At 40.4% G+C, this 21307-nt stretch overlaps 1 protein-coding gene across 6 annotated transcripts in view; it reads right to left on the bottom strand.

The window, feature by feature from the left end:
* Positions 1 to 21307, bottom strand: part of slc2a9l2 (solute carrier family 2 member 9, like 2) — a 191068-nt gene that overhangs the window by 45728 nt on the left and 124033 nt on the right. For all 6 annotated transcript variants that reach the window (XM_007897325.2, XM_007897328.2, XM_007897331.2 and 3 more), the window contains exons 10-11: positions 14116 to 14217; positions 13314 to 13389 (exon numbers count right to left, since the gene is read on the bottom strand). In XM_007897325.2, coding sequence (XP_007895516.1) covers positions 13314 to 13389; positions 14116 to 14217 — 178 coding nt within the window. The remainder of the gene's footprint in view (positions 1 to 13313; positions 13390 to 14115; positions 14218 to 21307) is intronic.

The following is a 21307-nucleotide window of genomic DNA, read 5'->3' as shown; positions in this document are numbered from 1 at the left end:
AAGGCGATATACCAAATGTAAGAATTATTGTTAATATACATACACATCAATCAATTTTTACATTGCTATTAAATCAATTGAATGTCGCTGTGTACAAGACACAAACCACCAATAATTTTACTAAAATTACAAAATTCTTTCAAAACGTTAGGTGACTCATGAACACCTCCATTTGTTTTACTGGTAAATGCTTCAATTATATTTATTTATTCCAAGGTTCGCCTAGCTGCAATTATAAGATGGCTCAGAAAAAAAGTTTTATTTACATGAAAATAAGTCCTGTGCAAAACGTCTTGAAACGAATTACTCGTGAAGACACTGCATTTTTATGAAGCCACAATTATTTCAAACCTTGTGAATAAAATCAAGCGAGAGAAATGTTTACCTACAGTCTCTTGTCAATGTTACTTTGAATCAGGATGTACACCAATGTGACTGAGCCTCTGGTGTTCTATACATTCTCGAACTTTCCTCCTACACTTGGATATGCCCAACAATGGTTACTACATCTATGCTCTTCATTACACAAATTCTGTACTGTTCACTGGTCTCAATGCTGACGATGTGACCCAGTCATTATCCACTCATCTGTTTTGTGTGGGATATTGCACGAGTTGTACCTAAATAACCTTTCACAAGGTCAAGATCAGTAAATTAGCTCTTGTTATCCCTTTGCACTGTTTTCTTTGATTTCTCATTTTATGAAATCACAGAGTAGCAAATTTGCCTTTTGGTGCAATCTCTCAACGTAATAGCACTGTTTCCTCTGTTTACTATGTTATTAATAACATCGCTTTATGTGTTTTCTTCTGTTTCAGTATCAAAGTGGTGTGTCACTAGAGCATTCAGTTATTCTGATTTATAGCATTGGACAACGCTACTCCATGGGGAACAGCAATGCTGATGAGTTTTCCCTGTGGCTCCATAAAGAAGTTAATGAAAGAGCTCCAGACCCATTCACCGAGTAAATAAATCCCCAGTGACTTGGGGCAATTTCCAATTTGTACATCAGGACTTCAGTAAATCAAACCAATAATCTGAATTGTAGAAAACATAGCATCGGAAACTCCAGTTCAAATTGTGCTATTAAAAAAGCAAGTACTTGAATGTACTGCACCATTTGGGAGGAATCTTTACCAAAATGTCACTGCAGTTAAAGTAGTTCTATTATTGCAAAGTCTGCAGGGCTGACAAACAACATTTAACAGTACTTGCTAGTGCTGCATATGAAAGAAATTTACCAAATTACAATTAAATCGGAGAAGCTGAGGGGGTTTAATACAATAAACCTCACATAAGTAGTACTAGTTGGCTCCATGCATTTAATATGACTTATGCAAAGTATGAATTATGCCAAACTTGCATAGAGTATAAACTCTTGAACAGGACTCAGTTAGATGTATGACTTAGGCGATTTTACAATTTATATAGATCAGATTTATGTGAGTTTTACTGTAATAAAAAATCAATCGCAGCTTATTGGTAAAACAATGGATTCAACAGAGGAGCAGTGGAAAGTTAGACCAAATAATAATAATAATTTGGTGGGAGGAGGTCTTCACATGATTTACTATAGAATGTAGTGACTGTATTTTTTGTGGCAGTCAATTTGAGCACAGCATAAATCATACAAGCAGCTATGAAGTAAATGATTGATTTTATCTGGAGGATTGTTGGCCAACCTAAGCAGTATTCCAGAGGGTCAGCCTAAGACATCCCGAATCCAGGATTCCTTTTTTCAAAACCTGTATGCTTTCAGTCCTGCAATTTAGCAAGAGCACTTTCTCCAGGCATTTTGTTTTGTCAATACTTCTGAGGCGAAAAATAGCATTAAAAAAATATTGGCAACCCACAACAGATCTAGTCAGTGTCAGACAGAGAAACGATAAACCTATTTTCTTACCCAGATGCTGATTTTGTCTTCTGTGGACTCACAACATTTCTGCTTATATTTAAGATTTGCAGTGCCTGCCGTTTCCATTTTCTATCTATTTGGAGAAACGTCTTTACTGGATCTCACAAGTGATTTACAGTTCAGGGATCTTTCCTTGGAGATTCAGTTTGCGTGCATGCATTGAGTCATCTATCATTTCAATTACTTGCAAAAATGCTGTAGAGAAAGAAATGAATTCAGTTGTTGCAATTACCAGTAAAATAGATGTGGGTGATTATAAACTGCTTCACTAGTCAGGTTGTGAATGGTGACCGATACACATTTAAGACAATTTGCTCTCAGCAGACTCGTTTCCATTTGTTGAACAAACATGTTGATTTCATAGCGTGAAAGAGGCAAAGGTAATCAAAATATAATTGCTGGGTCAAAGTAAAACGTTTATTTCAGTTCCAAGCTAAGTTGCATCACTCTAGCATAGCTGGAAGGCTGCCTCAATACTTAGCTTTCTGTTCCAAGGTCACAAAGGTTGGCACTTCTCTGGTGCTGTACGGTGTGTAGCTACTTGGGCATTGGAGTAGAAAAAGTGCTTCTCAGGAAAGTGCTGGAGTTGTTGGCGGCTCATGACATATACTATGTTTTCTGCTCTGAGTTCCCCAGAGCCAGCCTGACGAAACTCCTTGGACATCACACTGATTCAGGAGATCTCGGTTGCAAGGCAATCTCTGGTGAGTTGGCATAACATACAGGAAATGGAGTTTAATCCACGAGGCCCTTTTTCCAATGGCAAGTGGCCAATTGTGCTTTTTCACCCCCACATTGGTCTTATGATGGGATAGTGGTGTTTGCAGGTGAACATTATTAACATCTCCTCAATGCGAGCAATGCTACTTCACTGTACCTTTCAACACCAGCGAATGGCACGCCCAAAGTTGCATTTTTTAACATCAACATGCATGGAAGATTCATCCTTAATTCCCAAATCTAAATTGTAATCCATTGCAAATCATGCAGACCTATCACTTTAAACAAAAATAATGTTGTATCTAAAATACAAAGGAGCAGCTTGATAGCCAGCGTCTTGTCCATGACTCACACGCACTCACGTCGTGAAAGGTATTTCAATGATTGGGCTACTTTGATATAAACAGTTGTTATTAGTGAAATACTTCTTCCAGGAAGTACCGATGGATCCACACTTCAGCTTCCTTGTGATACAGTGGAGATCTGTGTCCAGGCACAAACTCATATTCACTTTATCTCAAGGCTCCCAAGGGTAGCAGGTGGATTTCACAACAGACTCCATGGTGATTGTGTTATGTATCTTCACGCTCTAGCGGGGTGTTGCTGTTTATCAAACAAATGGAAGAAGGTGCTCTGTGTCACAACTCCCTCACACTCCAGTCTGGTGCTGTGATTAGGAAGGGAGGGGGCTATTTTTCTGATCTCTGATAGTGGACTTGTTGTAGTGGGCTGAAATGCTTTATAACAATGCACATATTGTATGACATCAGAATGTTTTACAAGATTCGTATCCCCACCTTTATAATATTATATACAATTCATTGTTTTTTTCTGTGTCTTATGAAGGAACATAATTCAGTAATAGCTATAAACACGCAGGCCAAAAGGCAGGCAGGCAGGCAGGCAGACAGTTCAAAGACAGATAAGCAGGTCGAGACAGACAGATAGAAAGACAAAGCCATCAGAAAGGCAGACAGGCGCAGACAGAGAGACAAACAGCCAAAAAAAAACAGAGACAGATGACCCACTGTGGTGCATACATTGTGCATTTAGATTTTTTTCAGAATAGAAGCTGACCCACTTTTATGATTTACCAGGGTAATAAATAACCATTTTATAAATAACCTCAGATGTTACAGGTAGATTGAGATTCAGGACCCACACTCTCAGTCCAGAAGTAAGTTGATAAGTCCAGAATTAAGTCTACAGAAGACCTTTGTTTTCAACCGCGCCTTTGGTCACCTTCCTCCCCCTCCCCCTGGCTCGGTCCCGGGATCCGTTACTGTAAAGCGCTCTGAGACGCCGTCCGTCATGGAGGGCACTATATAAATCCAAGTTGTTGTTGATATTTTTGGAATAATATAATTTCGGGCCTCCATCATTACTTTATAGCAGGCCGCATCACCCTCTATACTTTCTCATGTTATGATCTGCATATTGAAGAATGCTGCACAATAATGTTAGCTTAATGGTGACTCAGAGCTCATGAGGTCAGAGCTCACTAGGCTGACAGTTTAGTGAATGCTCGTAGATATTCATGAGCTCATTTGTCCTCTGAGGAGATGACATTGGAGACCTTGAACCAGTTATCGGTGCTAACCAGAGACCCTACCCTGCCTTCATTCCAGCTTCACAGCCATATTAAACTGCACAATCTAACACTGTTTGATTGGGGTCATGAATAATGAGTTTCAATTGTAAACAGGGACTCTTGATTTAGTCACGCCCAGACCAGGAGTCTGTCACACCCAGACCAGGGACCAAGAATCTGTAATACTCAGACCAAGTGTCTGTCACACACACCAGGATTCTATCACACCCAGAGTCTGTCACGCTCAGTGAAGTTAAGACCTTGTTAAATGTAAAACTGAGTAATCTGAAAGAGGGCACCATTCTAGGACACAGGAGATGTGATCTGCGAATGCTTCTGAGTTCTATGAGGATATATTAATTTAAAAAGTTACAGATGGTTTTACAAAATGTAACCAGTGCCTGTAAAAGTGAGAGCTGAGGCTAACCTACATTTTCTCACTGCATTTAAGATCTTTTACAGAGAAGACAACTATAATATTTTGTATCACAGAGCACCATATCCAGCTTACATCGTACAGAGGTAAATTAGAGCCATAGAAATGTATAGCCCAGAAGATCATTCGGCCCAATGCGCCTGTGATAACTTTTTGAAAGAACAATCCATTCAGAAACATTTACCTGGCTTTTCCCCCCAGACTTCTTTTTAGATATCTATTTAGTTCCAACAACAACAAATTACATTTGTATAGTGTCTTTCACATCGGGAGGTTGTCCCAAGGTGCTGTAGTCAGGGATTTGGACCCAAGCTGGTGTTTGGGATCAGGAGGGGTGGAGGGCAGAGAGGGTGACTGAAGGGACGGTTGAAGAGGAGGGTCTCGAGACGGGCCTTGGAGGAGGCAAGAGAAGGGGCAAGGAAAAGGGACTGTGTGCAGGACTTCCAAAGGGTGGGAGCATAGAGGCTGAAGGCCTGACGACCAATGATGGGGTGGGCCGGACACGGGGACATGGATCAGGCTGGAGCTCGCTGAGCGGAAGGAGCAGACAGGTCTGTATGGAGTTAGCAGATCACGAAGGTAGGGAGGAGCAAGGGCATGGAGGGCTTTGAAAGCAAGTTCCCTCTTGAAAGTTAATGTGGATCTTGCCTTGACCACCACACTAGGCAGGGCATTCCTCATAATAACAACTCTCTGTGTAAACAAAATCCTCCTAATCAACCTCTTTTGCTCCCTTGCTAACTATGTTAAAATGATGCCCTCTGGTCACTAACTCACTGGTCAGTGGAAAGCAAGACGTTACCGAATAAGACACAGTCTGGTGAATCATTGGTTAACTTCAAAGGGAGTCATATCCTTATGGGGTGCAGAATAGTTAACAGGCTAGCAGGGGTTTGATGTGTAACGTTCCATACTAAAAGAGACAGGAATGACACTGTAAAAGCACACCATGAAGAATTCTCCACTCGCCAGAGTTAAGTATATCTGGAAATAGCTCAGTTTAATGTAGGTGCAGCTGTCAAGTATTATTTTTCTGATTTTATTGATCATTAAAGTACTGACATTTTTACAATCCAATTTATTGTGCTTATTTTCTGAGGATAGAGAGGTCAGCAGCCTCTTATTGATTCTCCGACATAATGAGGCTGAGGCAATGAGGCTTGCAAACGTAGAAAGCAAGGGAGCAGGTATAACATTCTTAGTAAACCGTCTTCCGGAAGCCAAGCCTTATTTAAGGGCTTCTCATAAATGAATGGATCGCATGTTATGAAGATTCAACAGTAAAAAAAACATACAGAGGAGAAAATGCAGGGGACAAGGTGACTGTGTTTGATTTCATATAACTTTAATACTTTTAATGTACTGGATGAGATGTCATAAGTCAGGACTATGAATGTTCAATATTCGCTCTAAACTGTACAGTCACTGTACTTTAAAGTAAATCTTGTAAAGCACTTTAAAGCAGTACATATCAAAGGTACACAGGCATATCAAATGCAAATATTATTATTTTATTATTTAATGGTTACATTTATGCTAAATCTTGGTTAGACCACATTTAGAGTATTGTGCCCAGCTCTTTTCTCTGCACTATAAGAAGGACATAACAGCGAGGGAAAGATTAAAACATAGGTTTATTAGGATGAGTCCAGGGTTGGCAGGTTACTGCTATCAGGATAGACTGGATAGGTTAGACCTTTTTTCACTAGAGAAGACATGTTTAAGGGGGGACTTAAGACAAGTGTTTAAAATTATAAAAGAGTTGGATAAGGTTAACATAAATAGGCTGTTTCCACTGATTGGGAGTCGGTAACCAAGGGACACAGATATAAGATAGCGACTAAGGGATCTAAAAGAGAATTTAGGAGGAACTATTTCATTCAGAAGGTAGTAAGATTGTGGAACATCGCCACTGGTTGGGTCGAGTGGCTTGTTTCCGCGCTGTACATTCTTTGTAAATCTTTATATTCCTGTGCTCAAATGAAGATAGAATTGTAATCACATTAAGAAATGCCCTTTGAGGTCCATCTGGTCAATCCCAAAGTACAACTATTCTCTGTGAAAAGTAATTAAATAAGGGAGCAATTTGCTGATATCTCATTACAAGGTCATGCTGGTAAATTAATAATCATAATATCAGACTCGTAATCCTCAATTAAGAGCCTCAAAACACATTAATTTAAAAATGCTTTGACAATTTTCTCCACAAGTCTGACCTCCGTCTCTCTCGAACACACTGACCCTGGCTAGGGTACGTTTCCATGATGGTGGCAGAGAACATTCTATACCTTATCTAAAAGGTTGTGCTTCCCAGGTGACTCGGGTAGTGAATGTCAGCAGGGAACCCAAAAGGACTTTATGAGGACAGCTATGAGGGTGGGGGGGGGGTGTTGATTCCTAAAGAGGTGTTATTTGCAGCAACATTATTCAGGTCACAGGAAGTGAGCAGTAAAAAAAACCTTATCACCACTATATGGCCTGTCCTCCTGAATGATGCATGAACCCAAAATACTGCTTTAATGCTGCCAAAGTGAATCTGTGTTATCAATCACATGCAATTGTGCACAACACTGTAGCTAATTTGTGAGTTCTCAGATGGATGATATTCAAGGGTTATCATTATCGCAGACCCCTGATATTCCTGCAGACAATTTCACAAAGAAAGTTAACTTGTAACAGGCAGGTTCTGTCAAGTAAAGGACTATTGCATGCCCCAGGCCTATCACCCAGTGCATTTACAGTTCTTCCTGATGCACCACATACTGCTTGCACATTAACTCTCTGACGGTTTTGATTAATTTTTCATCCACCGGAGGATTTAGATAAAAGTGCATTCAACTGTACCTGTCATATTTTGCAACCCAGAAATAAAATGGATATCTGGGCTGAACAGTTCTTAATCTTCTAGTGGCAAATTGAGGCTCTGTCTCCTATAACAAATTGTGCTACAGTGGCCTGCATGCTAGTTTGGAAAATATTAATAGGCGTTTGAATATTTATACTTGCGCAATTCTGTAGTGAAAGACTTTTAATATACTGCCGTGTTGGGGAAGAATGTTCATAGAGGCTGAAGAATATTCAGTTACTGTGCATTTAATCTGTATTATTCTGCAATAAAGTCACTTTGTTGTTAAGAAGGCTTTGTTTTTTCTCTAAGGGTCTCCCCTGAATGAACTATCGAAGTGTGCTGCATCAGTTGCAGAAGGAATTTTGTTTGGTCCAGCTGACACATGTGGAAACCCATCACTGTGCTTAAGAGCATACATACCAAGCTGAGAATTCCATGCATCCCACCTGCCCATGGAAATTCCTATGTTTTGGAATGGAATGCGCACTCTCTCCCTGGAGTGACACATCCTGCTTACCTAACTCCGCCAGAGTGTGAGTTGGGGTACTGCTGGAGTCTAAGCAACTAAAACCACATAGCTTGCCATTGAGAGCACTGTCTGGCAAGCTTTCCCACTGCTTGTCGAACTAGGACCATCCTACCCGTTAGCTCTTCGGCTTGCAGGAGAAGGAAAGGAAGTGGAATAAAATAGCTCCCAACAGAATCTTCAGTAAGAAAAGATAAATAAACTGAAGCGAATAACCCAAATAGTCCCTTCCCGGTTACAGTTACATTTAGAACCTCATAAAATGACGGATCACAGCCATTGTCAGTGCTTCAGTGTCGGAAGCTCCTCGATGACGTCGCTGTTGTCATCAGTGTGCTATGCTCAGGAAGCTGGCAGCTCAGCACAGCAGAGAGCAATGTACCAGCTCTATACCGCATGTCCACAGTACACTCACATTGTATACTGACGGTTCAACTACATTAACATTGTATTTATTGTTTAAACCCTAACATCAATGCACGGCGTGGGAACTGATTAGCCTCTCTTCTTTTTAAAAAAGCATTTATTCTACCCACAAGCAGTAATATTGCGGAGGTAATGCTATTCAGATGCCAGCAGATTAGACAGTAACATTGAAACTAAACCTAAACTATAAACAAAAATGCTCTGAAATAAAATGTTTTGCATAATCTCCCTTTCTCCATATACTTCCTCCTATTTTTATTATTTTAATAAAATACCTTTTGTTTTTTTCTGTCTAACATGATATAATCTATCCTTCCTTTAATTTTCAGCAATCAATACTAGATGTGTGGTTGTGTCACACAGAGCCCTGTGCCATGGAATTCTGGTTGGTAGGACTGTCACCAAAGACGAAAGAGATCAAAGAGCTGTACACCTTCATTCTCTGCGCTGAGTTCCCAATCTCAGCCAAGTCAGCTTCACAGCTGTCAAGCTTCAAGAGGAAGCCTGGAACTCAAAAAAATTGAAGAGGGAAGGGAATGGTGACAATGAGGAGAGATAATCTCTGAGGGGTGTCTGTGCATCTACAGGAAGCCAGTTTTACAATGGAGTCCTGTTCACTCTCGCACTAGGGCTTATGTCAGGTGGAAGGAGACCCCGACACGCGCAAAAAGTGAAATTAATTTACTTTACATGAAGTCAAAGAGCTGTTTGACTTTACTTTTAATTAAATCACCGCCACACGGAGTCTATAGAAGAACATTTCAACTACGGATCTTCAAAGAAGGGAAGTTGCAAGCAACATGATTAACAAGTTCCTCACACATAATGTACTTTGAAGTTATGCTCCTTTCATTTAGAAACTGGTTCAAAAAAGGTTGCAAATCTGAGTCAATCCTAAAAATGAATTACATTTCCCTAAAGAACAGTTGCTTGCGGAAGAAGCAAATAATGACTTTAAATAAAGCATAACAATTCAGCTACACTAATCCAGATCAAATCCTGTAGCTCAGTGGTTAGAGCACTCACCTTGCAAGCGAGACACCTGGGTTCAATTCCCGGCAGGGCGAAACCTTGGGCCAGTTTCCTTATTCCACACAGAGCCTAATAATAATCCCTCCAAAACAAAACAATAATAAATTGGTCATTTCAATCCACGACTGTTTGTGGGACACTGCTGTGCCCAATTGGCTGCCACATTTTGCCCACAAATGTACAGTCAATTCACCTTACAGTCTATTCTGTGAAGCGCTTTGAGACGTCTAAAAGACGTGAAAAGCGCTATATCAAATGCAAGGATTATTATTATTGTAAAGTGTAGTGATTGCATATTTTGTGGGCAAAACGCAGCAGCCAATTGCACACCCCAGTGTCCCCAAATAGTTGTGAATTGAGTGACCAAATAATTTTTTTTTTGGAGGGTTTATTACCCACGGAGAAGCAATCTGCCAATTGTCAACCAAGTTCCTACTTACTTCCAGGTAAACAGAGGCAAATGTTGTAATTAGAGAATCAAAGATCGTGGTCTAATGGATTAGATGGGAAGGATTGTGAATGTTCTGGAATTCTTCAATAACATTTTCAAAAAGAAACTAGACAAGTTCCTGGAAACAAAAAGGATTCTGGGTTACTGGGTAATGGGATAGATGGATTGCTCCATCTTAGCTATCCATCCAACTTCTTTTCAGAAGTTGGATGGATAGGTAAGATGGAGCAATGCCTTACTCCTATCTGAAACTGTCACTAAGTTTTTGCTTGGTCCTTTGAGGTTCTGGAAGAGTCTGTGTGGAGCTGTATCAAGACGACTGAGGGAGTGATGCCCACAATGGCATAGGTTTTGTGTGGTTTGTGGAATTTAGCCAATTTGATGGGCTAAATGGAGTTTTATTATTGTGTGCTTTACAATATTTTTAAAGAGTCTGATGGGAGTAAGGTAAGGAGAAGGACTAGCAAGCCTATTCCTCTAAATCCAACTCTGTTCTAATTATTAAGATGGTATTCAGAGTCTTGAGGCAAGAGCATTATACAATGGTAATATGGATGTGATGAGAAGACAGCAGCAACAGTGAGGATGATGTTTTCTATAAATCAAGTGGAATTCATTCCAAATTGGTATAAAAATCTAGAAGGCAGTATAACTTTTAAAAGCTAAAGCTTATTTATAACATTTAGAATGCATCAAGCTGTCAGCCAATATAACTGGTAATACAAACTATAGTTTTGCAGCACCAGCCAGCCAAATAAATAGATAAGCAACCACATGAGCAAACTAGCCAACTAAACCGGTACTTAACTAACTGCCACCTAATGAACAAGCCACCCAACCAACCCAACAAACCAGCCAATAAACGTATCATATCATCAACTATGCAAACCAGCCCACTAACCAACACATTATCTAACCAACCGCCCAGTTAGCTAGCCAGCATGCAGCATTTCTTTAGGTATACAATACTACTTCTTGCCTTTGATTTGATGCAGTGCCTCAAAATTCAAAATGAAAACATGGCTATCAAGTTTGTGGTATTTCTTAATAAATTTCTCAGTGAAGAAATCTGAGTAGGCTCCTTCCAGTAAGTGGAAGTACGTTACAGACATCACTCTGATTTGTGGGGCATCCTCTCTGAAGATAGATTGAATTGGAATGCCACTGCCTTAATTTAGTGTCACAGACGCCACAATTGCTTAAGAATTCTGTAAGAAATACTGCAAAATCAACTCATAGCAGATTACAATGTCCCATTTGATGAAATTGTGCCTTGAATGCTGAATGGCTTGTGATGGGTGTTACACATCACTGAAGAGACTGGAATATGCTTCCACATAAAGCTGTTGAATACCTCAAGGTTCTTCAGAATTACAGTCTGAAATAAAATTTAGAGCCTTGGGAGTGCAGTGAAAATTGTTACAACAACAAACAACAACAGGAACAAAATTACATTTATAGAGCGCCTTTCATGTCAGGAGGATGTCCCAAGGCGCTGGACAGTCAAGGGTCACAACCCGAGCATGGGGGAAGGGTGGGGTAGGGGTGAGGGAAGGCAGTGAGGTGGGAGGGCGACCGAAGGCACAATCGAAGAGGAGGGTCTTGAGACCAGCCTTGAAGGAGGCAAGGGAGGAAGCGAGGCGAAGGGACTGTGGGATGGAGTTCCAGAGTGTGGGGGGCAGAGAGGCTGAAAGCCCGGCCACCGATGGTAGGGTGGGTCTGGCGGGAGACATGGAGCAGTCCGGATCCCGCTGAACGGAGGGAACAAGCAAGTTGGTAGGGAGTCAGCAGGTCAGAGAGGTAGGAGGGGGCAAGGCCATGGATGGCCTTGAAAGTGAGGACGAGGATCTTGAACTCGATCCTCTGAGGGATGGGGAGCCAGTGGAGTCGGGCGAAGGTGGGAATGATGGGGTCACGGAGCCTGGTGCCCAAGAGTACACGAGCTGCAGAGTTTGGGATGTTAGGAGTTTGGGATTTTCTAATCGCTGGGAAGTGCGGTTTTCTACATTTGTCACTAAAAAATAATTGATATAAAATTAATTACAACAACTAGGGCTTGTGCAGCGTGTCAGAAAGGAAGAGAATAAACTAGGTCAACAGAGCAGGTGGAAGTGAGAAAAAGCCATCATCAGCATTTCGCAGCTTTCACTTTATAAAAGGCTTTTATTCAGTAGCACAGTATTCATTCCACTCCGAGGCACCAAGCAATCAAATGGTATTTGACTTAAGTGAAATTTTAGGTATGTTCTGTTAGATAACCTGGACATTGCGCTAGCTCAAATCTATCTCATATTGCATTCATGAAGTAAAATCCTTCTTTCCCCCCACCTCACACCCCAAAGTATCAACATTTACATTCTAGATCTATATATTTACTTACTTCTGGTATGTTTAGACCTCAGTTACTGTGCTCCTGCCCTCTGAAACTCCCTCCCAAAATCTATTCCCTTGCTCCGTCCATCAGTGGCAGAACTGTCAGAAACTATGTAATTTTACTTTTTTGTAATGTTCAATGTGAACAGATAGTTATCCTGTTTTAAATTGCTCTCCTAATCCAAAATTACCACCAAATTCAAATTAGGAAGTTGCTCACACGAAAGGTTGCTGTGCTTGTCTATATATAAATTCACCTTCTATTTCTAATCCATTAACACAGTGGAAGACACTTAAGCCAGACAAACGGCCTGTCCTGATGTGTCCGACTTAAGTAGTTTCTGCTGTATTTTGTAAAGGGTTTAGAGAAGTTTATTTTACATGAAAGGCAGTATACAATTGTAAATTATTGCTATCATAATGCTGGAAAACAGATATGAAAGGCTTAAAGCCAGTTACCCTCTCCTATTTTTCCTGACATAAGGCTTTCAGTTATTTTTTGGCTATCATAGATCTAATTACATGGTATAGAAAGAAAAAGAGATCCCAAGCAGGTTTACACCAGGTTTCTCTTTTAACTTATCACGGAGCCAGTTAGTGAACTAAATCAAATGACACTACATCAGGAGCCAGTCAATGCCCAAACAACACCAGTGTAAGAAGTGGAGACAGTTAATTAACATGGGAAAGGTGCCAAGCAGCTGAAGTAAGTGGATTCACAAATCATTCATATTATGTGGCAAAGGAGGATGGTGCGATAACATTGAGGGAGGTTAAAGCTAAACTGAACAATGAAAGTGCTTTTCTATTAGTGATTTTGGCCACCTTCCTAACCCATCGGGAGTCACTGAATGCATGCATTGCTCATCCAAACAAATGCAGAAGCCGTACACAAAAAATACAGTGAAAGCATGTTGTCATCTTTATTTCCAATAAGCATTGTTTGAAAGAATGAATGTAATTAACTTTTGCAATACTGTATTTTGAAATCTTACCTGGCCCAATGCAGAATGACGCTATTACAGCAATGATGAAAATAATGCTCAAGTAAGGCATCCAAAAAACTTTGTTCTGTAAGAAAAATATATAGCAAACATTGTATAAATCACATGGACAAAAATGCATGAGAAAGAAAGCCAGACAGAAAGCAAGAAGGGTGTGGTACTATAGAGCCACTTTAAGTCCTGATGGAATAATGTGTTTAGGTAGCCTTACAGCCAATTTGTATTTTGTGTGATGTGTCCAATTATCACAATAATAACAATAATGTGTTCGCTTATCACAATGTCATCGTTGAAACATGCTCAAATGCTTCACGGGATTTACTGTAGTGACTCTTTTCAAATAGTGCCATGGGATCTTTAACATCTGCTTGAGCAAGCAGATAGAGCCTTGGTTTAACATCTCATCTGAAGGCACCACTAGCAAAGCAGGACTCATCCTGCACTGCAATGGACTGTCAACCTGGACTGTAAGCTCCAATGCTTCAAGGACATTGCCAATAAAATTGGGGTGGGAGCATCTCCTAGAAATTCAGGTATATTTAAAACACCAAATATCAAATATACCAATACATTGACGCCAACATGTTATGAATGTGGAATGTCTGCTTGTGTGCAAAGCATAAATAAATGTTCAGCTTTGTTTGTATGAGTATTCATGGGAAATGTAAGGCAAATGCATCAATTTTAACTATAAACAAAATCTACATTCTAGTTATACAGTGTCATGTATAGTGAATTTCACGGTATGTATGGGATGGTGTTCTCCAGCTGTGATATGCTGGCACTTATTTACCTGTAGATTCAGGGAAACCGTGAGTAATCCGAAGAACAGTGCCATGAAAGCAAATCCACCAATAAGGAGGGGCCGTCGACCAAGGCGTTCAACAGTCAAGCTCTGAAAAAGCAAAGTAATTCTTCAATCACCATTCGTGTTATACCTATTAATAGACATTCAGAAATACTGGGATCAATATTGCAATATTTCTAAACACAATCTGTTCCTTAAAGAATGAGGTTAAAATTTCCTACCTCCCTCCCTCCCACCCTCCGTCCCTCCCTTGTGACCTCGGAATAATGCCATCTGGCTGAAATGCATTACAGGATATTGACTCTATACAAATGTAATCTTGTTGTTTTCATTTGATATGAAAAGTGGGCCTGAAAGTGCGCAATTCGAGATCTGAAACTTCAACTTACATCACTAAGCAATTTGACAGGCCACCACAGTGGTTAATGTCACCATGTTTGTAATTAGCGGGCGGGCTAACTTTAGGTAGCACCAATGATTAGACAAGCTTGTGCTCTTGTTGAGAGAAAATTTCTCAGATTGGACTTTATAGAGGAATATAAAATTTTAAAAGGAATTCATGAAAGAAACCCAGATCAATACTTTAGGATGCACCCAGGCAGTAGAACAAGAGAGGGTATTCTAGAGGGTTGAGAACAGAGGTCAACAATCCTTCTTGATCAAAACTGATCTTGTGATCTTGTATAATCTTTAATTGTTGTTCAGGATTCACTGCACAAAATATTGAATTCTAATACTAACTCAATAGCCAAATCTAGAGTTAAGCCTGTAACACATATGTGTATGCACCACAAGCTATAAAGATGATACGGTCTCAAAAAAGTTTAGTAAGTCGAGATTAAAGATCCTAGAAACACAATACCCATTGGCAAATAAATAGAATGAAAAATGAACTAATCACTCAATCTGCAATCCAATGAAAACATACCTAAAATAGAGAAAGATTGGGACTGCCAGACAGAGTGGGAATTATCACAGAATAACATAAAAGCTATCATATCCTTTAGCACATTAATCAAAATTAATGTGTCAAACATATAAAGCAGGTCCAATTTTCAAATTACTGGAGCTTTTATTTAATGCCGATTAGAAAATCTCACTTCAAACATTAAGGGTCTTTCTAACACTTGGCTGCGTTTTCCAACAAGGATACAACGCAAGTCACTTGATCGTAATAAGTTAAAAACACCAGTTTGATCCAATTGTCAGGAGCCAGATTGCATTAAGTGTTACTTGTCTGTAGTTTAATACTTTATTAAACTCTCTATTAGCTCAGTGCTGTAAATCACTGCACAATTAGCTAATAGGATTGGATTTCCATCCAATACAACAGTGTCCAAAATTGGCAATGTAATTTGGGGAGTGGAATTTTTAAAAAATTAGTTTCTGTTTAGATCTAAAATTCTGAAGTCTTTTTTTTGGAAAATAAATGTTAGCTTCATAAAACCATTAATCAGATTAGATTATGCAAATATCTTAATCACAGTTTGCTATACTTCAGAAGCACAACGTTTATTTCAGAGTTTCTCAAAGAACCAAAACATGGGGGTAACCTGGCTGAGTCGGTAGCACTCTCCCTCTGATTCAGGAGGCTTTGGGTTCAAGCTCCAAGTCGGGACATTGAATTCAAAATCTAGGCTGACACTCCATTGAGGGGTAGAGGAGCAATGCATTGTAAGAGGCACTGAACTTTGGATGAGACATTAGACTGAGGTCTCATCTGCCTATTCAGGTGGGTGTTAATGATCCCACTATTTGAAAAGATGAGGAAGTTTCTCATGATCCAACACCCCCACCCCCTTAAGATCTTTTAAGAACTATAGAAAACTGACTTGAAAGCTAAGACTGAAATGAACAGTCTCAATGATACTCTTTCAATATTCTCCAATCTATGATTAAATGAGATTACAGTGAGAAGGTTATTTGGCCTACGAAACTCATTCCACCAGAGACCATTTCATGGAACTGTCCACCACTACCTCCCTTAATATCTTGCCTCTCTATTTCTTAACAGAATTCCTGTAATATTTGGACTTCGCAAGTATCCATCCGTCTCCTTCTTGAATTTCTCCATCAATTTCTCATCTATGACTTTCTGGGCAATGAGAAATTTCTGCAAAAATAAATTAATTATGGCATGCAATTGAATGCAATTGAACTATGGAATGCAATTGAAAAAAACATTTGTTCCATCTGAAATCCTTTGGTCACCTACCTCTTAACTCCCACTATGCTCTATGAAGTCCTTTGAGGCATTTACTTGTCCTTATGTGTAAGGTGTTATATAAGCACAAGTTGTTATTCTTGTTGAAATTCTCTGACAACAACCACAATAATTTATATTTCTATAGCTCCTTTTGTGCTTCTAGTCAACTGTGCTTCAGAGTGCTTCGCACAGTTGACTAGAACCTGAGCTGGAGAAGGAAAGGGGAAAAGTGACCAAAAAGTTAAGTGTTAAAATAATAACATTGATTGCATTTGATATAACGTCTTATCACGTCATTGAGACGCCTCAAAGCACTTCACAGAACATATAGTAAAGTGGATTGACTGTGTATTATGTGGGCGAAACGCAGCAACCAATTGCGCACAGCAGCGTTCAAAAAACAGTCGTGGATTGAGGCAGGTTTTGAAGGTGATGAAGGAGGGGGCAAGGTGGAGGGACTCCAGGATGGGGTTCCAGAGAGCAGGGCAGAAATAGTGAAAGGTTGGCCATTGATGGTGGAGCAGGGACATGAAGCAGGTAGGTGATTGCTGAGTGGAGGGAATGATCAGAGGGGGTGGCGGATACAGTTGGTTGCAGATGTGAGTCGAGCGATTGAAGTGATGTGAAGTAAAAATACTTAAATGAGAAAAGGATGTGCTATTTCTCCAATTAACTTGGGTTCCTCCAACTGTATTTAGTTAAAGCGCGTCCTTAGACATAAACTTTTACTCCACAACTAATTATCGTAATTGCATCTCAGCGATATATTAACCTCCAATCCTATTCACATATTTCTGAGAAGGGAAGCTGTAAGGCACACTACTCTGTCTGTGCTGCATTGGTACTTAGGATCAGTTCTGTGCCTAAATTATTCGCACAGTCAAATTAAATTGCACTTTTTTTTTACAAAGCCTGAGAGCACACACGTGTTAGTATTCCTGTCTCTATGTGCCTTGTAAAGAGATGATAGTGCTCTGACTGAGGGAACAGCAGTGGAGCAGTGAAGAGGAGCACAGTACAGAGAAGGTACAGTAGAGAGGATACACAGAGCGGTATGGCAAACAGGAGGCACAGCACAGAGGAGTACAACACAGAGATGTTGTACCTTTAATTTGGTATTCTTACTACTGCTTGCAGCTCATCAATAATTCATTTCAATTCTTGGAATGAATTTATAAACAAATTTGTTTCGCAGTGCAGCAGTCCTGACTACTTTCCTATCTCCCAGCACTTTGAATAGCAAGAGAAGGTTCCTGCTCCTTTGTGAATCTCATCACACGGTTGATTGATAGGAGTGCCATTCAGCCGCTGATCTCTCCTAGTTAGCATGAAATCCTATCAGAATAGTGTGTGGGCTGCAGACAATAGAAGTCCAGAAGGACTTGACTTTTTGTTTCTGATTAATCTTTTACTGGCTTCTGCAGAGTCTTGTAGCTCTGTGGTTAGAGCACTCACCTCGCAAGGCGAGAGACCTGGTATTGATTCCCGGCAGGGAGAGATGTTGGGAAAATTTCCTTACTTGGCACACCTCTATTTACCTAGCAGTAAGTAGGAACCCGGTTGTTAGTCGATTGGCGGATTGCGTTTCTGGGGGTAATAATTCCTTAAAAAAAATGAATTGGTCACTTCAATCCACGACTGTTTGTGGGACACTTCTGTGCACAATTGGCTGCCATGTTTCACCCACAAAATGTACAGTCAATTCACTTTACAGTATAATGTGGAAGCGCTTTAAGACGTCTTGAAGATGTGATAAGGCGCTATATCAAATGCCAGGATTACAAGAATTATATTCTAATTTCTTATTTTTAAGAAAAAACACCTTTTCCCCAAACTTTTTCTCTTCTACAGCTGTATGTTTTCATTCAACAAACTGTAGATCTATAGTGCCTTTTTACATTTGTCTACAAAATACATATTCACTGCACATTGCAGTATATCCTGTATACAGATTTCCTTGTGAGGTGAAAAGCGCTATATCAAATGCAATGATTATTTATGTATTGTGTTTTATTTTTTCATGCAGAAGAATGTCTCGAAATTCCTTAAATTGAGTTGTCTAACAATTAAAGGGGAAGAAAAATCTTGAGAGATTACAGTCCCTGGGTTTTTAAATTATTTATTTAGTCTCCCTGTACCAAAAATCCACATTTTCTCAATTTATATCTCCTAACACCTCCTAAGGAATGTAAGTCCATCTGCCATGTCAGTTTATAGTTCTGATGCATTCTTACAGTCACTCCTTGGAGCAGTGAGAGGATGTATTTCTTTTGGTCAGGCGGGTGTCTGACACATGGAAACTCATTACCATGCTTAAAAGTATCCAAAATAAACTGAGAGTTCCATGCATCCCACCTGAACATGGAAATTCTCATAATATTTATTGGAATGGTATGAGCACTCTCTCCCTGGAGGGAAGTATCCTAATCTGGAGAGTATTAGGTGCAGGCTGTCAAGAGCCAAGGCTTGGGGACCCCAGATTCTGTGTTGGGATACTTTTGGAGTCTAATTAGATAAAACTCATAGCTTGCCATTGAGAGCATTGCCTGGTAAACTTTCCAGTTGCTTGTCCAGCTAGGACCATCCTACCCAAATGGTTTGCAGGGCTAACAGGAGCTGAGAGGGAAGAGTCCCTGCTACCAGTGACTGGTCTGCTCTTCGAAGTCTTGCCAATGAGCCAGGCTGGCTGAGCTGTCATCAGCAGTGCCCTGGAGTACTATGGACCATGGCTACTACAGCGGGTTGGTTCGATTCTGACATTCTATTGCCAAACATATCCCATAGGAGCTAGTTCAGTTCCAAGGGGACCCGCTTACCTTGGAAGAAGCCCTTGGTTGCAGAGGAGAGCAACGAGGATGATCCTAGTGTAAGAAGAATGGTTAGATGATTAGGGCTCTTCAGCCCTGAAAAGAGGCATCTCAGAGAGAACGTTTTAGTGATAATAATAATCAATGCATTTAATATAGCACCTTATCACGTGTTCTGGACGTCTCAAAGCGCAACACAGAACATACTGTATAATGAAATGACTACATTTTGTGGGCAAAACGCAGCAGCCAATTGCGCACAGCAGTGTCCCACAAACAGTCGTGGATTGAATGACCAATTTTAAGTGGGATTGTGAAAATAAATTTAGAATGATAGCAGTGGTAGTATAAAAAGAGGGCACAGGATCAGTGTTGTGAAGGTCAATTTCAGAGCAGACACTAGGAAGCATTTTGTTAAACAGTGGATAATTAACAGGAACAGGTTACTAGGAAGGAAGGGGGAAAGGCACCAGGATGCGGGACTCATTTAAAAAGGTTGATGATGCTGTAATAGAGAGATGTTAGGATGAGATCAAATGGGTTAAGGACCTTCTTCATCTCAACCTCTCCTCTGATCTTGTGAATATGTGGTGAATATATCTGTGGATGGTGGATTAGTATGGCCACTCTCGGACTCTATCCTGCGTGAGGGGCCCTATATAAATGCAAGTTGTTGTTGATTATAATACTAATCCTTGCATTTTGATATAGTGCCTTATCTAGTCTTTGAGACGTCTCAAAGCACTTCACAGGATATACTTTGTGGGCGAAACGCGACAGCCAATTGTGCACAGCGGTGTCCCACCAACAGTCGTGCATTGAGTGACCAAATGTTTTTTAAAAAGGGTTTATTAACCCTGTAAAAACAATCCGTTGTAGTATTTGTGATAGATATCTGACTCAGATGTGGCATTACCAAAATTCAAAGCCAAATTTGAATTAGGAAGCAAATGGAAATCAAATTTGATCATGGACTGAAACAACCATTGAAGTTAAGATACAGAAATAGTATTACTTCCAACATGTAGTCCTCTACTGAGAGCAAAAGATTAGAAACACACTCTGGAATTCCTGCACACCCCCACTGCGAGTCCAATTTGTCAGCTTTTTGAAGGCATCCACTGTAGCATCATTGTAATTCTTGCAGTTTCCCTGTAATTTTTATGCTTGCCATCAGAATGAAGGAAAGCACAGCAGTCGTTGGACAGGAAACTTCCTGGGGTATGGTATCCCATGGAGTGCAGTTCAAAGAAATGTCTGCCACAGGGGAAAAGTCATCATTTGGGCTCATCAATCTGAGCGCTGAGTGAGGGCAGGATGCAGTAATGTGACAGGAAGCATGAGTGCCACAGCAATAAATCTGCGTCAGCCTTCACACAGCCAGCAATCAACCCGGAATCAGGTCCCTCAGGGCACCTGTAGTTTCTACGAACTTCGGTCCATAAACTGTGAGGCTAAGGAACAAGAATTTACACTTATTTAGTGCCTTTCATATTAGGAGGACTTCTTACACAGACTTTACACAGTTGACAGTGCATCCAAGCTGGTGCGGGAAGTTACCGAAAGTGTCATTGAAAAGATAGGTCGTAAGGCCAACTTTAATGGTGGGGAGGGGACAAAGTGGAGGGTTGAAGGTGGAGTTCTAGAGAGTGAGGGAGAATGGCTCAAAGTTTAGACAGTGATGGAACAGCACAGCTCTTCAGCACAGTGTTGGAAAAGCGCTGCTTTGTCAGAGGTGCCATCCTTCGGACGAAACATTCAGGTATTAAAACACCAACTGTTGACATTTTCATGGATGCTAAAGATCTCTTGCCAATATTCAAAAAGGGAAGAAAGTTTCTCCCGGTGTCCTGGCCAACAATACTACAGATTAATTGATCACTCATCTCATGGCTTTTTGTGGAACGACTGACATGTTTCACATCTTGCTTACCTAACTCTGGAGGCTGTTAGATACACGTTGGCAACAGCCGAGGCTTGGTGTGCTGCTCGAGTTTAATCAGCTAAAACACAGAGCTTGCCATTGAAAGCATTGTCTGGCAAGCGTTTCCATTGCTTAACCAGCTAAGGCAACCCAACCCGTTAGAACTTTGGCTTGCAAGGTTAACAGGAGCTGAGTAAAAAGAATTCTTCCCCCCAGTGACACACCTCCAAGTCCTGCCAA

This window comes from Callorhinchus milii, unplaced genomic scaffold, assembly GCF_018977255.1.
Source record: "Callorhinchus milii isolate IMCB2004 unplaced genomic scaffold, IMCB_Cmil_1.0 Scaffold1, whole genome shotgun sequence".
NCBI classification, from domain to species: domain Eukaryota; kingdom Metazoa; phylum Chordata; class Chondrichthyes; order Chimaeriformes; family Callorhinchidae; genus Callorhinchus; species Callorhinchus milii.
This window is presented reverse-complemented; position numbering and strand designations above follow the sequence as displayed.